Raw genomic sequence first — 18427 nt, 5'->3', positions numbered from 1 at the left:
CAGGATTCCATAATAAGTATTGAGGGCTGCATTTATTATGGTCAAGTGGTGCAGTCACAAGGAGAGGTCTACGGATAGCCGCCTCGTCCTCTTCCAGTGAAAGAAGAGGCATCAGGTGGCCAGATGCTGAAATGCCAAGGACAAGTGCACAGCCTGGTGCTGAGAAACCTGACCAAAACTAGTGGGGACTGAGCTTTGCAGCAGCCTTCCAACCAGCAGGAAAAGGAAGGGACTCACCAACCATCACTAGACACCAGGCAAATTCCAAAGGTCTGAAGTGTTCCTACAGAGTCCTCCTGCTGTTGTTCTGAAGTACCATCCAGTCAGTTACAACTCACAGTGACCTTGTATTGGTGTCCAAGGAGCAGCTGATGGGTTTGAACCGTCAGCCCTGGGCTAGCAGCCCTGTGCTTTTCCCACAGCACCACACCTAGCCCCAAAGTGCTCAGTCCTTCAAACAATCCTCCTACTGCCCTTCTGTAATTATGTCCCCTCTATCGCTCAATGTGTCACCATCATCACCGGTCCCAACCCTCAATAAAAAGAATCACTGCAGCCATCTCAGAGTCACTCCAGCATGAAGGTATGAAGGATGGACTGACTGACTGAGGCAATACTTGGCTATGTGAGTGACTCTGTTACACTTTTGACCTAGGAAGCTTCTGGCTCCACCTGTCAACTCAGCATGGTGGGCCCACACCCACCTTCAGACCAGGGAACCCCAAAGGAAGAGAAGTGGAAGTGGCCTTCCCATTCCCGGGCCCTGCAGAGCTCACCTCTCGGGGAGAAGCCTCATGCCTGCTGTGCAGAGGATGTAAAGGGGGGTCTCCTGGTGCTTCTCCACAGGCACGTGAGCAGCAGCAAAGCTCAGCAGCGGACGGAGGTAATCGCTGGCATGCTCTGGAGTGTCTGCCATTGCGGAGATTCCTGAAGTGAAAGAAAAGACATTCTTGAAAAAGCAGATCACGCAAACTAAGAAGACTCAACTCTACAAGGTTCTGCTTCAGAAAGGTCATAAATACTTATTTACTTGAGAGGAGGGGAACAGTAACCAACGAATGAGACGTCCTTCCCATTCCCCAGAATTCCAAGAAGAAAAGGCTAGCTTTCTCTCCTCCGCTTCTCTTCCCTCCTTCCTCAGACCTACAGGAGGTAAGAGAGAGAGCAACAAGGACCTGAGGAGTACCTGGCTTGATTTTTTTCACCACTGGTTGACTGTTGCGGTCTCTCATCTGTTTGATGTCCAGCAAATCATGTGGGTTCCCATTATGTCTTGGCCAGAAATAAACAAAAATCCGCGAACCACTGCTGCCACAGTCCACAACAAGTCCGTAATTCAGATTTGGATCTTTGGTGTCAGTAGCTTCCAGATCCCCTACTCGAGCCAAGTACCTAGGCCAGGCATAAAGAAATCAGTGTTACAACAGCCAGGCCCACAAAAGATAGCACCACATGTAGGCCATTTGCTCATGAGTTTCTTTAAGTGCCAGCATGGGCCAAGTGCGTGGGTCCTCATGCCCCAACCAGGAATGAAACAATACTGACCACATTTACTTGCCTAGGGGGGTGGTGGTCGCTATGGGTCGGATCCGACTCAACGGCACTTAACAATAACAACAACATGGTGGTGGTGGTTATGTGCCATGGAGTCGGTTCCAACTCAAGCGACTCTGTATAGGATTTCCAAGGCTGTAAATCTTTATGGGAGCAGAAAGCCTTATCTTTTTTCCGCAAAACAGCTGGTAGTTTTGAACTGCTGATTCTGAGGTTAGCAGGCCGATTAGTAACCACTACACTGCCAGAACTCCTTTTACTTACCTACAGGCCACAGAAACACCAAAAGAATCCCCAGGGATTGAAGGGAATTCACCAAACACTAAAGAGCTGCTAGGCTGTATGACATTTGTATTTTTTGTTTGGGGGATGTTCTCAGATTCTCATGCCAAGATATCTGGCTGACAGAAGATGAAACAAATAAAGGTATTGGCAACAAACATCACTAGCTATGCTGTGTGGCCTTCACCAAGTGAAGTAACTTCTCTCAGCCTGATTCCTCACGGGTAACACTATCGACCCTCAGGGAGAGAATGTTGGTACAGCAGCTAGCACTGTGCTATGCTGCTCCTGCAACAACTGTTGCTGTTAGCAGAGCTGCGTTATAAATATTGGGAAAGAAAACAGTAGAAGTCTCTTGGTCGAAAAAGGCTGAAAGGTTCAGAAAGAAAAGGCCTAAGACTTGGTACACTATTTGTGTGTTCTGAGGCTTGAATTAATCATTCCCCTATAGGCTGAAGGAGCCCTGGTACACTAGTGGATTAAATGCTGGGGTGCTAACTTCAAAGTCGGCAGTTCAAACCCACCAGCTGCTCCCTGAGAGACAGATGAGACTGTCTGTTCCCATAAAGACTGACAGTGTCCAAAGCCCAAAGGAACAATTGTATTCTGTCTCAGAGTCACCATGAGTCGGGGTGGACTCCATGGTAGTGGTCTGGCTCTTGGGTATAGAGCCTGAGGGTCTAATAAGTACAAATATTGCTAACCTCTCTTCAAGTGCTTCAGTGATAACTTGGACCAAAAAAGATACCAAGACAGAGTGAGACTCACTGTTTATCTCAACACACAAAACAAGGAAAGCCTGTGATTGGTGCTAGGTGTACTGTAAGGTAGAATAAAATGTGTTTTCTAGATTATTTTAAATTTAAGTGAGCCCTCCTATCTATTAAAGGAGTGCTAGTTGCATAGTAAAGTAGGAGCTGGGCTGCTAACTGCCAGGTAAGCAGTTCAAATCTACCAGTCACTCCATAGGAAAAAGATGAAGCTTTCCACTCTGGTAAAGACTTACAACCTTGGAAACCTGATACAGGGTTGCTATGACTTGGAACTGACTCGATGGCATACCACCACCACCACTATATGTTAAACTAATAATTATCTAAGTAAACCTCCTGTAAACAATACTGCAAACTTTTTCCAGTCGTATGACTGACTACTCCCTTCCCTGTACCTGTCCTTACACCTGCCTTATAACCATCCAGCACTGTCTTCAGAGCATAACTCCTAGATCCCCAAGACCCTTACACTGTGGTCATGGCTGTTAGGTGCCCTGAGTCGATTCCACTTCACTGTGACCCTGTGTACAACCAAATGAAACGCTGCCTGGTCGGGCACCACCCTTAGAATCATTGTTATCATTCAATGTCGTTACACACCGTCAAGTTAGCAAGTTTTCTTCTTCTTTGTCCATAGTAAGGGCCTTTATGGTCTATGTAGTGATGTGAAGCCACCAATCAATACTAGATTGTTCTGAGGGGCTGCCACATGGCTTGCTGTTCTGATGGGGGTCTTGTTTTGGTTAAGTGCTGTCAAGTCGGTTCCGACTCATAGTGACCCTGTATAGGGTTTCCGAGGAGAGGCTGGTGAGTCTAAACCACCAATCTTGGGATTCCAACTGGCCTTGCAGCCTAATGCTTATCCTACAGCACCACACCAGGACTCCAAGATCATTATATAGCACCCCTCAATACTAAGTGTCTTGAAGCCTGAGGCTTTACAACTTTGGAAGTCTTTTTTAAAACAGAAAAAGAACTCAAAATAACAAATACAAAAGAGACCAATACAAATGAGGGGCTCCGAAAGGCAGGCATCATTAGCTTTATAGCAACTCTGATGTGGCAATATAGGATAAGCACTGGACTGCTAACTACAAGGTCAATGGTTCAAATCCACCAGCTACTCCTTGAAAACCCTATATAGGGTCACTATGAGTTGGAACCAACTTGACAGAACAACAATACCCCCTCAGAACAATCTAGTATTGATTGGTGGCTTCACATCACTATATAAACATAAAGGTGCTTACAAAGAAGAAGGAAACTTGATAACTAGGTATTGCAAAGAACATGTGGAAACAGTTTTGAAATTTAAACAAAGTTGTTGTTGGTAAGTGCCATTGAGTCAGTTCTGACTCTTAGCAATCCTGCATAGGGTTTCTGGGGGGCAGCTGGTGGGTCTGAACCACTCAGTAAATGGATCTTTCGTATTCTACAGTGCAAAATGCATTTTTTCAAACACACATTTGAACTTCAATATGATGCTGTACACTACTGCACATGATAGAGTCCGGTGGCACTTGTTTCTGGATCTGAAATGGGAGTCAGTGGTGAGAAATGAAGCAGGTGGTAAAAATCTGTACATACCAGGAAGCTGACAGACCTAAAGAACCTGCTTCACCACGAAGTTTCAGCCCTCGCTAATCAAATGCCTGGGCTGCACTGGGCTCACAATCCACCTGTCAAAGACTCCCAGTTCCCTTCAGTCACATGGAAGGCTGAAGTTACAGGATCGTTACAAGCACTGACCTGGCAAGAGGCCACAGGTAAGGAAGAACGAGGTGAGCTAATAACCGCAGCCAGGGGGGCTTTCCATCGCCCATCACAGCAGTCTGCACTCTTCATGTACTGCACGCATCTTTTTCTTGCTTCCTATCTCTGAAAATCACTCCCTCGGAAACCCTGTACAGGGTCGCTATGGGTCGGAACCGACTCGACGGCACTTAACTACAACAACAACTCTATGACAAGATTCTGGATCCCACCATCTCTGGCTCAGTGGAGGAATGCTCTCAAGTGCACTGGCTCTCACACCTTTGAACCTCAGGGTCCTTGTACTGCCTTAAAAATGATTGAGCCCAAAGAGTTTTTGTTGACACACGTTCCATCTGTATTTGCTGTTAAGTGGCATCGAGTCAGTTCCGACTCATCGCGGCCCTATACAGGGTTTCATGGCTTTATTTAAGTCTTCCTGGGCACAGAAAGCCTCATCTTTATCTCTCTACTATGGTAAATCCATATTTACCATAGTAGAGAACAGAGCAGACATGTTTGAAAATATTATTCATTTTGATATAACAATCAACTTGTTGCATATTAAAATAATATATGTGCTTGAAAACTCACTATATTTTCTAAAGCAAAAAGAAGAGCTGGAAGAGTGGCACTGTTTTTGCACTGGAATACATGATGCCTGGAATACAATCTGTTAATATAAACATTTTGTTTTGCTTTGAAGTGTGCAAATAAAATCCAGTCCCATACCCATATGTAGTTGGAAAAGAGAGGGAGTATTTTAACAGATGTTTCAAGGTCATTGTGGAGACTCTTCTTGGATACTACACTAAAATCTGACAGGTGAAGTCTCTTAAAGGTTAGTCGCAATGTGGACTCTAAAACTCTGCACTTTTCAGACTGCTACGTTCAAATCTTTTGGTCTATCTTGCCTTTTGAACAGCTTTACTCATAAAAGATTCTGTGACATCATATACAAGACTTCAAAAAGTTCATGGGAAAATTCCATTATCTCTTAATTCTATTTTTTCACAATTTTTTTGAAGCCCTCTTATACAGGAAAAGATTGGATCATTGATATATTTCACAACATGTATTTTATTAAAAGCATATCTGACTAATGTCACCACCAATCTTATCAATAAAGTGTTTCTAGTATCAGGAAGCTATCAAATGTCCATGGATGGCCAGAAGAATGTAATCATCTGTCTTGGAAGAAGTACAGGCGGAATGCTCCTTAGAAGGGAGGAAGGTGAGACGTCATCTCATGTACTTTGGACATGTTGTCAAGAGGGACCAGTCCTTGAAGAAAGACACCATGCCTGGCAAAGCAGCTGTTCTTCAGTGCCATTGAGTCAGTTCCAACTTACAGCAATCTTATGTCCAATAGAACAAACCACCACCCGTCCTGCAGCATTCCCACAATTGTGGCTACAATTGAGTCTACCGCTACTGCCACTGTACCGACCTACCTTGATGGAGTCTCCCTCTTTTTCGCTGTGTCTCCATTCAAGTAGAGACCCCATGAAAAAGAAAAAGTCCCTCAATGAAACAGATTGATAGAGTGGCTACAACAATGGACTCAAACATAAGAAAGACTGCAGAGGACTCTGGGAAGTGTTTCCTTCTGCTGTGCATTGGGTCACTGTGAGTTGGAACCGATTTGATAGCACTTAACAACAACAACAAATGCACAGTGTGAGATACAAGTTGTCCAAATGTCCAGTTTTTGGCTTGAAAGCTTAAAATTTATCATTGGCAATTAATACTGGCAATTGTTTTCTTTGAAATGAAAGGCTCATTTCATTCATGTCCCCCCAAGAAAATGTCTCGGAAGTAACGATTGTTTCCAGTAAAAATGGCATTTCATGACAAAAGCTGCTTTTAAAAGCTCCTAACTCCAACAACTAAGGAGCTCTGGTAGCGTAGCGGTTACGAATCGGGCTGCAACCCTCAGGGTCAGCAGTTCAAAACTACCAGCTTTTCTGCGGGGAAAAAAAATGAGGCTTTCTGTTCCCGTAAAGATGTACAGCCTCGGAAACCCTGTACAGGGTCGCTATGAACCAGAACCGACTCCACAGTACATAACAACAACAACTCCAACAACTACCCACGTTCTTTTCCTAGAGACAACCAGAGTATTCCAGCGTGCAGTAGAGGTATCGAACTTCCCGTTCTGCCACACAGATTATTATAAAAGCCATTCTTTGGTGAAACTGGACTTTTCCCCCTTATTACAATTATGTGGCAATGAAGTCTATAACTCTTGGTGCAGTTGGTTTGTCTCTCTCTTGGTTTGTGCTAAGGCACGCTTTGCTTTTGCACCACCGGAGCAGATATAAACACAAGAACTCCCAAGCATCAGTAAGCAGGCACATCGAGAGCCATAGTTGTAATGCAAACTTCTTTCTCTCCTGAACATTCATCTGCTTCTCTACCTATTCCTTTCCTTTTGACATGGCTCCCCAGTTCTTAAAGAGACTCTGCAGGTTAGTATGCTGGACTGCAAGATCAATTTGAACTGCAAGGTCGGTGATTCAAGCTCACCAGTCATTCCTCGGAAACCCTATACAGGATTGTTATGCGCCCAAACCGACTCGATGGCATTTAACAACTTAACTGTGCTGACCATTGAGTGACACCCACCTGTTCCTTCAGATCTAAAATGTCACATTCCCTGTAAGCAGTTTGCTTAGATTTCAGTATGTATTCCTAAGACTGCTTTCACACTCGTTTGTTCCACCTCTCCATTTAGAGCATTCTCAAGAGCAGGGACCTATCTGTAGTGCCCAGGACTGTCTGTGTTCTTCAGTTCTTCTGCCCAATGCACCCACCAGTACTCACTGGTTTGGCCCTAGGGGTCACAACGTGGGGCTGCTGATTTGGTAATGATGACTTTGGGTGTTCCTATAGAAAACCATTGCCATCAAGCTGATTCCAACTCAGAGCAACCCTTATGTTTCAGAGCAGACCCAACTCCACAGGGTCTCCGGGACTGTGCCTTTTCAGAAACAGGTCTCCAGACCTTCCTTCCAAGGCCAAGCTTTTGGTGAGAGGCCCCACTCCTAACCATGTGCACCACCCAGAAGCATGTCTTTATATGTTGTGGTTGTTATGAGTGCTGTCAAGTCGGTGCTGACCATAGGGAGCCTGTATAGGGTTTCCGAGGAGCAGCTGGTGAGCTTGAACCACCGAACTTGCAGTTCAAACAGCTTTGCAGTCTGGCACATTAACCCACAGCCCACACTTTATATTGCTATACTCAAAATTGACGGTCTCCTTCAGAAGTTTCAAGGGTTTTCCAAAGCACCTTGTCATCCTCTCTGGCTCTTGCCAAGATAAGCACCTTCACAGCTCTCATTTGGATACAACTCAGCTTTGCTTCCTCTTCTTTCAGAAGCCTCCACATGTACACTGACAGAAAAATGCCAGCTGACATTAGAACACAAGAGGAAGACAGGACCAGATGGCATCTATGTTACACTTCCCAGATGAGCCTTTGATTAACTGCCTCAGGCAGCAGAATGTCCTCTTTTTCTCATCTTGCATATAAATGAGTAATTAAAGAACATTTTTCTCTCTGGGAAGTAATAGTATCACTTCTTTTTAGGACTCTGACCTCTTTCTTATGACCTCATCAGGTTTGCAAGGGCCTGCGGTGTTACTTTGTCTAGGTTCCTACCGTGGATAGATAGTTCTTCCTGCAATACAACCCTGCCTTAGCCATCATGGTCAATTACACACATGGCGGGACCTCCAGCTTTGCTGATACTGCATTAAGCCAATCCCTACAAAGGACCTAACACCCAAGAGAAAAGGTCTGAACGCCTTGGTATCTCTCATGTCCACCTTCCCAGGAGAGGTCAGATTTCCCACCACCCAAACACCCCTTCCTTCTCTGCTGGAGAAGCATGTTTTCCCTCAAGGTACTGCTGTGTCAGTGAAAATAAAGTTACCCAGGCATATGTCACCCAAGGAAGGATGGAAGGCAATGGCTTTCTGCTGCCATTATCCTGAAGCCATTAACAGTATTAGAGCTGTAACTGACCAAACCAATACCTAGCTTGCAAAATCAACATGAGAACTCAGTGGTGCACCAAAACTCAATTAGCGCACCCCATCCACACAGGGTGCCCCGCTCTTTACAGTGTGTGTTCACTGAGCTCTTCAACTCTGCAGAGTGTTCAGAACCCAATTATCATAAACGTAGAGCCTAGCAGCTGTGCCTGACTGATGAGAGCAACACCTGCTCAGTTACTGCTTACCTCCAAAACGGTTCATCAGAGCAGTCAGGAACATTTACAATTTACAGCTGTGGGATAATGAAAGGTCAGAGGTTGGTGGTTCAATATACCGGCCGCTCCTTGGAAACCCTATACATGGTCGCTATGAGTCAGAACTGACCTGACGGCACTTAACAACAAGGGAATAAAGGAGTCCTGGTGTGGCACTATGGGATACAGCACTGGACTGCAAAGTGGGTTTGAATCACAAGATCAGTGGTTCAAACTCACCAGCTTCTCCTTGGAAATGCTAATACATAGCCGCTATGAGTCAGAACCGACTCAATGGCACACAACAGCACAAGTGACTAAAAAGGATCTCTGGTGGCCCCATGGTTAAACACTTTGCTACTGACCAAAACCCACTCAGCAGATCGAAAGGAGACAGACCAATCTGCTTCCAGAAAGATTGCAGGCAAGAAAACCCTATGAGACAGTTCTGACACATGGGGTCACTGAGTCAGAATTGGCTCAGTGGCACTCAACAAGTGAACAAATGAATGAATGGGAATACATGCCTTCACTTTTACCAGCAAAGCCCTCCAAACCATAGAAGCCCTTCATTTCACCTTCATATCACCAAATCATTTTTAGTCTCACCAAAAGCAATCTTTTTTGGACTTGCTGTAAACTGAACTGAACTGCCTAAGATCAGTCCTCAGCCGACTGCTACCATAGCCGCTCTCAATCACAGCTGTTACCAGATGGCAAAGAAACGTGTAGGCACCAACCACCCTCTCAAAGAGCTACAAAGGACAGTCTTCAGAAAACTAACTCACCCAGATAAAACCGGCTGTACCAAAGGAGACAGCAGGGGCTACCAGGAAGCTAACACTGTTAAACATTAAGGTTAAAAAAGAAATGCACTGAGTGGGTAAGAACATTTGGCTACTGCTTGTTTTGCACAATATATAACTATGTTGTTCTTAAGTGTGTCGAGTCAGTTTTCTGACCTCCAGCGACCCTGTACAGGCTTTCCAAGGAGCAGATGGTGGATTGAACCGGCAACCTTACGGTTACCAATCTAACACTTATCCTACAGTACAGCATCAGGGCTCCCAACAAACATATAAATGTATTTAATTATCTAGATGACTAGATGAATGAATGAGGAAATGTAAAACAGGCATTGCACCTCAAGAAGATGGAACAGCAAGTCTTATGATAGATGGCACAGGCCAGGTAATTAGCGAAGACATCCGACACAAAAATTCTTTAAACAACTCTGAATTCTATCTTTACTGATACCCCATCACTCTAAATTTACCTTTTCCTAAATTCTAGTTCTGATGTAAATCTTAGGCTCTCTCCTTTCAGAAGCAATATGGGTACATGTTCACAATAAAGAAAAGTAAATAAAAGGAGTTCTTCAAGTTTTGAAACTATTGAGTTGTCCACAACCCCACACCTAAGCCAAAAGCTTCTGAATGCCTGGGCCAGGACTTACCTCAGAAGTAATATGCTAATTTTTAGTAAAGTCTAAAGCAACTTTAAATTCAAATACTGTTCCAATGCAGAAATAATTAAATTCACGGGTTTTTAAACAATTGCTGTTGTTAAGTGCCACATAGGGACCCTGTATAAGGTTTCCAAGGAGCAGCTGGCGAGTTTGAACTGCTTACCTTATGGTTCAAACCTACCTTGCGGCCCAGTACTTTATCCTACAGTGCCACATCAGAACTCCATCATATTAAAACACAAAGACTCCATGTACAAGACCGATTTTCATTTCTAATTAAAGCACTGCCTCCCTCACTGAAGACACTGAAGGTGGGATGTGGTATTCCTCTGGACACATGTTCCTGATCAAACGTTTCCAAAGTTGCTCAGGTGAAGGCACCTGCAAGTCAGTGTGTTCCAGCCACACAGTACACTTTGCATCACCACCAAATACCGATGCAACTTCATAATGTGAATTAGGAACAATTTATGTAGAAAGAAACACTTACATATTACACCATGTAAAAATCACAACCACAAACACTTGTCTTAAAAAAAAGAAAAGAACGCAGGTGGCAGTGAAGTGACAGGTGTCTCCATGGATTCCCAATCACTCGCTTGTCACCGGTGCTCACCGGGACCTACGCAGTAGCAGCTGCAGTGCAGACACACACATTATGGAAAGAAATTTTTTCATGGAGATGATGATGCCTATTGCCTTCAGTGGGTATCTACAAGGCTAAGAAGAAAAGCAGGAGAGGAAAAGCCTGATTCTTTTGTTCAAAAACCAAAACCTCTTAGTCTGGTTTGTATAGAAGATTCCGTAAGTGTACAATCTAAGAAGCACTTTTCGAATAAGATGAATGTGACAACTCCTTGTGGCAAGAGGAATCTTTTACATTTTTTAACAAGTCATTGATATTTATCTATTTGTTTATTGAAACATTTACTGTTTTCTTTCAGAAATCTTTCTTTACAAGTTTCCCATATTTCCCTGACTTTAATGAAAAGAGGAAAACAGATAGCCATGTGATTCATATTCACTCTGCCCCAGGCAGTCCTACACGCTTCATTCTTTCTATCCGAAAGACATGACTGCTCCAACCGTGTATAAAATAAAAGCAAACAGGTTCTATGTGAGAGCCTGTCTTCTTAGTAAAGTACATGAGCATTTAGTACAAGAACCAAGTTTGGTTACTCACAGGCCTCTTCTGGATTAGTTTCTGATTAACTTTGTGCCTGATTCTTAACTGTATACAGTTCTTGATTCTTTGTTCCTAATTCTGCACAGCTGTATATAAATTGCTATGTCACTGGGGGGAGATTACTCACTCAGGCCTGTCACCCTAACTAGATTATAAACTCATGAGTTCAAAGGGCATGTTTTATTCATCGTTATACAGTATCTAGTAAGTTCTCAACAAATGTTTGCTTACAAAACAACTTACAGAAGATTGTCACGAATAAAGTTTATTAATACAAGGGACTTGAGAGAGCTTATGAAAAGTTGAATAAAAAACAATGGACCCCATGGTTCAATTTTCAGTCAAGTAATAAATAAGTATATGATGTTGTTGTTAAGTGCCATTGGGGAAGGGGTAAGACACTAGTGAGAGAAAAAGCATTAGTGAGGTCTACACACCCTAGAATAGTCAGTCATTCAGATCCAAAGGGTAGCATTTACCTGAGGACAAGGTTCAAGAGGACAGGGAAAGGAGGAGGAATGGAAACAAGAAACAGGGAGGAAGTGATGTACAAGATGTTACACTGAGATGAAAGAAAGTGTATGATTTATTGAAAGTGAAACTAACTAATGTGCTATTCTGTAAGCCTTCACTCAACTCACCATAAAAAGTAAAAAAAAAAAAAAAGAGATAGTGGAACTTTCCCAAGAACTTTCTGAAGCACCCCGCCCCATAATTTGTTGTAATATGTACATAACTTTTCATTAAATAAGGAGTCCCGGGCTATCTGGCCACTCAGCCAGAGCATTAAACAATGCTTTGTTGTTGTTGTTCTGTGCTGTGGAGTTGGTTCCCACATATAGTGACCCTGTATAGGGTTTCCAAGTACAAAGAAAGCCTCATCTTTCTCTCTTGGAGCAGCTGGTGGACTCAAATTGCTGACACTGTGGTTTGCAGTCCAGTGCTTATCCTGGACAGCACCACCATTCCACCATGCTACAAGACATTAGGACTTTGTTAGGTCACCACAACAGTGCAGTCTGAGCGTTATTGATCCCTTAGCTCTGCAGCTAACTTGTTTCAATCAATTCAATGTTGTTATTAAGTGCCGTTGAGTCGGTTCTGACCCATAGCAACTCTGTATAGGATTTCTGAGGAGCAGCTGATAAGCTAGAACCACCGACCTTGCAGTTCAAACAGCTTTGCAGTCTGGCGCATTAACCCACAGCGTAGGAGCTGGTCACTTAAGGAACTATCTGGTGGCAAGCCCTACAGAGCTTACATTCCATGGTGTAGGCAGATACATGAAGGCAAACATGGGCTGAGGCAGAGAATAATGGTGTGTATGCAGCTGGTGTGTGTGTGTAGGTGGTGGTGTTTACACTGAGATGAGAAAAGGTTCTCTGAGAAGGTGATATTTAAGCTAAGAACTAAAACACAAATGGCAGCCTTAAGAAAAATGGAGATCATTCCAGGCAGATGGAATAGAGTATGAAGACTCTGAGGCAAGAAAGAACTTGGCTTATGTGGCTGAAGGAAGATACGCATGTGGCTGGAGTATCATGACAAAGGGAGAAAGTGAGGACATTTAAAAGGAAGAGATGTGTAGATGTCAAATATAGTCAGGCCTTTCAAGCCAAGAGGAAGAGTTTAGAACCTACTCAAACCACAGTGCAAAGCCACCAAAAGGTCTTAAATGAGAAATTAATAGAATTCAGTTTTGATTTTAAGCTCAAAAGAAACTGCCCCCAGTCCCTGCATTTTCCCACACCCAGTCCACAGGTTCAGTTCAGCCTGTCTCCTACTTACCGCTCAAATGCATTCACGTTTCTCCATCCTCACCGCTACCACCAGGTTCCAATTAGTCTTCCTGCTTTCCCTTTTGCTGTTGTTGTAGTTGTTGTTGTTAAGTACTGTGGAATCGTTTCCAACTCATAGTGACCCTGCACAGGGTTTCCGAGGCTGTAAATCTTTATGGGAGCAGAAAGCCTCATCGTTCTCCCATGGAACAGCTGGTAGTTTTGAACTGTTGACCTGCTGACCTTGAGGTTAGCAGCCGGATTTGTAGCCACTATGCTACCAGAGCTCCTTGTCCTGGAACCATAAAGTCAGTTCCCACTCATAGTGACACTCTATCCATCATAAGGAAACACTGCCTGGTCCTGGGCCATTCTCACCATTGCTATTACGTTTGAGTCCATTGTTGTTGCCACTATGCTAATCCATCTAGTTGGGTGGGGAGGGGTCTTCTTTTCTGCTGACCCTCCACTTTTTCAAACATGATGTCCTTCTCTAGGACTGGTCCCTTCTGACAATATGTCAGAGTATGAGATCACCACTCTGGTTTCTAACAGATTTGTTTGTTCTTCTGGCAGCCCATGGTACTTGCAATATTTTTCACCAACACCGTAACTCAAAATGCATCAATTCTTCTATGGTCTTCCTTATTTATTGTGCAACTTTCACATGCATATGAGGTTACTGAAAATATCATGGCTTGAGTCAGGCACACCTTAGTCCTTAAAGTCTTTACTCTTGAACACTTAAAAGAGATTAAAGGGGTTTTGTGCAGCATATTTGCTTAATGCAATCCATTGTTTGATTTCTTGACTGCTGCTTCCAAGAATGTTGATGGTGTACCCATGCAAAATGGACATCTTTGACAACTTCAATTGTTTCACATCATATTATTTACTGGTCCAGTTGTGAGGATTTTTGTTTTCTTTACATTGACGTGTTAATTCATACTGAAAGCTATAGTCTTTGATCTTCATTAGTATTCAAATCCTCTTCACTTTCAGCAAGCAAGGCTGTATCATCTGCATACCACAGGTTGTTAATGAGTCTTCCTCCAACCCTGATGTCATATTCTTCTTCATGTAATCCAGCTTCTCTGATTACTTGCTTAGCATACAGACTGAGTAAGTATTGTAAAAGGATACAACTTTGGCGCACACCTTTCCCTGACTTTAAACAACTGTTGTAAAAAGTTGAAAAAAGATTTTCTTGCTAAAAGAAACATTCTATGATGGTTACCAAGGGTGGGAGGAAAGGAAAAATTATTCACTGGGTAGAAGGTAGACACCTGTCAACTTGGGTATTATTCACTGGGTAGAAGGTAGACACCTGTCAACTTGGGTGATGGGAAAGACAATATACAACAAGAGGGAGGTTGGTACAGGAAAGATGAAGGTAGTGGAAACCACAGGGAGGAGTGTAAGTGTTAAAGGCAATAGTGGTAAATACTGTTAACTGATGGTCCATGGAAGGGACTGCAATCATTGTAATGACTTGAAGCCATGATTTCTTGAAGGTGGGACTGATTGTTTGTTCTGTAAACCTTCACTCAATTCACAGTTGAAAGTTTTAAAAACAATATAATAAAAATGTAAATAAATAGGGTTGCTAGAGGAGAAAGGCCGGATCTCTTCCTTGAGATAAGGTACCAAAGTGCCTATACCCTAGGACCTATTATCACCTGGCACACAGGGGGTGTTGACAAATGTCTCAGTGAACGAATGATCAAAGTGAATAGAAAGTGAGATATTCTGGGCTAGAACAACCCAGAAATATTAAGGGGCATAGGCACATGTCCCGATTCTGACCAAAAAAAATTCAAAGACAAGGTTACTGGAGGCTTCTGGAAAGGTTCTTCTTCATTCTAAGACAGGCATAGACCCCCTGCTCCTCTCTCCTGCAGGGCATGAATAAAGATGTGTGCATATGTGGCCCTGGTTACAACTGGCTGTTATTCTGCAACCATGAAGAAAGATGGCATTGTACACAAGACCCCCCATCCTTCCAGTCAATGTGATATGTCTGGGCTAACCAATCCTGAAACCCTCTCTACCCTTGGACCTCGAATTATGTACGTCAATAAACTTTCTTATTATTTAGATCAGTTTGACTGTTACTTGTAGTCCAGTCTCCTCATTCTGGAAAAAAAAATGTTTTAAATGATGAACACATGGCATCTTTAACTTTGTAGCCTCATCAGAAACTAATCTCAAAAACACAACAAAAAGAACTACTCTTGAAAAAGAATATATATTTTCCTATACATTGAGACATTAAAAGTATATTAAGATGTATTCATCTTTCACTTGATGAAATTAATAGTAGATTAGGAACTAAAGAAGTGACCCCCAAGGAGTGACTGGTGGGTTTGAACCACCAACCTTGTGGTTAGTAGTGCAGTACTTATCCTACAGTACCATACCAGCACCCCTTATTAATGAACTATAAAGCATAATAGCATAAAATATCCACAATGAAACACACAGAGAAAAAAGACTGGGGAAAAGAAATGAACAGAGCATCAGTGAGCTGTGGGGAAAAGTCCATGCAGTCCAAGATAAATGTAGTCAGAGTCTCCAGAGGAGAAGGAAGGGCATAAAACATATTTGAAGAAACAATGGCGTAAAAAATTCCAAATTTCATGAAAACCTTAAGCCCACAGATCTCAGGAGCTCAACATATCACAAGCATAAGAAATGTGACAATAACTATGTTTGATCATAATTAAACTGCTTCAAACCAGTGATAAAGAGAAATTCTTAAAAGCAGCCATAGCAAAAATACATATTGCATAGAGGAACAAAAATTAAAATGAGAAGAAACTTCACCTTATAAAGAATACAAACCGCGTTGTCACTAAATTGTACATGTAGAAACCTGAATTGGTAAATGTTGTTATTGTGCATAATTTCAACAACATTAAAAAAAAAAAAAAAAAAAAAGCAAGAAGATAGAGGAACAACATCATTAAAGTGAAATGAAAAAAAAATATTCTGAACCCAGGTGTGCTCTACTTAATGAAAATTTCTTTAAAAAAGGAAAGCAAAATACTTTTTTAAAAGTTGAAAGAGTGTTGCAAAGAAGGCATACAAACAGCCAATAAGAACATGGAAAGATACTCAACATCATTAGCCAGCTGGGAAATATAAATCAAAACTGCAAGGAGATACTGCTTCACAACAAGGGTGGTGTGATAGTTGAAGTATTATGTCAACTTGGCTGGGCTTGGATTCTCAGTGGTTAAAAGGAAATAATTCCCCATGGTGTTGTTGTTAAGTGCCATGGAATTGGTTCCGACTCATAGCAACCCAGTATAGAGTTTTCGAAGAGCGGCTGGTGAATTTGAACCACTGACCTTGTGGTTCAAACGGGCCTTGCAGTCTAGAGCATTATCCTGAAGCGCCACACCAGAAATCTAATTTAATGTAAGACATCCAGGAAGTGGGCTGCTATGAGCAGCCAACCAGTGGAAAGGAAGTTTCCACGGGGGTGTAGCCTACAACATCTTTCATTTTACAAAGATAAAAGAAGTGAGCAGAAAAGGGTAGGACCTACTACTAGCAAGAAAGCAGAGCTGGACTTGGGGGGCATCCTTTGGATCTAGGGTGTCTGTACTGTGATGCTCCTAAATTCAAGGAAAGACTGATGTCAATCTGATTCACATGGGAATTTCCAAGAAATGCTGAATCCAGACTTCTAGCCTCCTGAACCAGGAGAGAATACAGTTTCTGTTGTTAAGGGCATCCGCTTGTGGTATTTCTGTTATACCTGAACTATGATAACTAAAGGAGTCCTGGTGTGGTACTGTAGAATAAAGTGTCAGACCACGTGTTGCTTTCAACCAAAAGCTTGGCAGTTCAAACTCACAAGTTGCTTCTCAGAAACCCTATGCAGGGTCGCGATGAGTCAGAACTGACTGGACAGTTAACAACATGTTAACTAGGACAGATGACTATATTTTAAAAGACAGAAGATAACAAGTGTTTGGGGAGAATGCAGAGACATTGAAATCATGTATAACAAATATGAATGAAACATGTTTCAATTAGGGTGGAAAGCGGTTTGGCAATTTCTCAAAATGTCAAATACAGAACTACCATATGATCCAGAAACTCCACTCCTAGGTTTACACCCAAGAGACTTGAAAGTAAGAACTCAAACAGATACTTATACCCCAAGGTTCATCATCAGATTATCCACAATAGCCTAAAAGTAAAAATCACCTAATATTCAACAACACAGAAATGGATAAACAAAATAGGGTATTTACATACAATGGAATCTTATTCAGCCATAAAGAGAAATGAAGTTTAGCGGCCCTCCTACAATATGGATGTACCTTGACAACATTATCCGGAGTGAAATTAATCGGAGTGCTTCATCTTTCTCCTATAGAGCAGTGAGTGGGTTTGTTGACCTTTCAGTTACCAGCCCAGTGCTTAGCCCAGGGTGCCACCAGGGCTTCTTGTATGCTATAGTAATACTAGAAAAAGTAAATTTTGGAGCAAAGAGTATAATTAGAGACAAAGAAGTTAACTTAATAATGATAAAAGGATCAATTCATCAAGCGAATATAGTAATCCTAACAGCCATGACACAACTAGACATACGCACAGCCATGTTCACTGCCGCACTACTCACAATGGCAGACAGAGAGAGACAGCCTAAATGCTCACCAGCAGAATTGTTCAGTGAACTTTGGTACATATGTTGTTGTTGTCGTTAAGTGCCATGGAGTACATTCCAACCCATAGCAACCCTGTATAGGGTTTCCAAGAAGCGACTGGTGAGCTTGCACCGCCAACCTTGCGATTCAAATGAGTTTGCAGTCTGGCGCATTAACCCACAGAGCCACACACAATGGAATACTATACAATGTTGAAGAATAATGATGATGATTTTTCTTGAACCTGCATGGATGAACCTGTAGGACATTATGTTGTTGTTGTTGTTGTTAAGTGCCGTTGAGTCAGCTCCAACCCATAGCAACCCTGTATAGGGTTTCGGAGGAGCAGCTGGTGAGCTTGAACTGCTAACCTTGCAGTTCAAATGGCTTTGCAGTCTGACCCATTAACCCACAGCGCCACACCAGGACTCGGTAGGACATTATACTGAGTGAAATGAGTCAATCACAAAAGGACACATATTTTATGAGATCACTGTTGTAAAAAGTCAAGAAAAAGTGTTCATGCTAAAAGAAACATGCTATGATGGTTACCAGGGGTGCAAGGGAAGGGAAAATTATTCACTGGCTAGGGGGTAGATATGAGTTCACCTGGGTGAAGCAATACAGAACAAGAGGGGGGTTGGCGATAAACAAACTGTGGTACATACACACAATGGAATATTATTCTACCTTGAAGAATAACTAAGCTGTAAG

The 18427-nt window shown here is 42.5% G+C and overlaps 1 protein-coding gene across 1 annotated transcript in view; it reads right to left on the bottom strand.

The window, feature by feature from the left end:
- The window catches only part of ENTPD7 (ectonucleoside triphosphate diphosphohydrolase 7), a 67249-nt gene that overhangs the window by 34726 nt on the left and 14096 nt on the right, over nt 1–18427 (bottom strand). The window contains exons 4-5 of the mRNA XM_006831239.1: nt 1187–1392; nt 777–927 (exon numbers count right to left, since the gene is read on the bottom strand). Coding sequence (XP_006831302.1) covers nt 777–927; nt 1187–1392 — 357 coding nt within the window. The remainder of the gene's footprint in view (nt 1–776; nt 928–1186; nt 1393–18427) is intronic.

The sequence above is a fragment of the Chrysochloris asiatica genome, unplaced genomic scaffold (assembly GCF_000296735.1).
Source record: "Chrysochloris asiatica unplaced genomic scaffold, ChrAsi1.0 scaffold00003, whole genome shotgun sequence".
NCBI lineage: Eukaryota > Metazoa > Chordata > Mammalia > Afrosoricida > Chrysochloridae > Chrysochloris > Chrysochloris asiatica.
The sequence above is the reverse complement of the archived record's forward strand: the minus strand, read 5'-3'. Positions and strand labels throughout refer to the sequence as shown.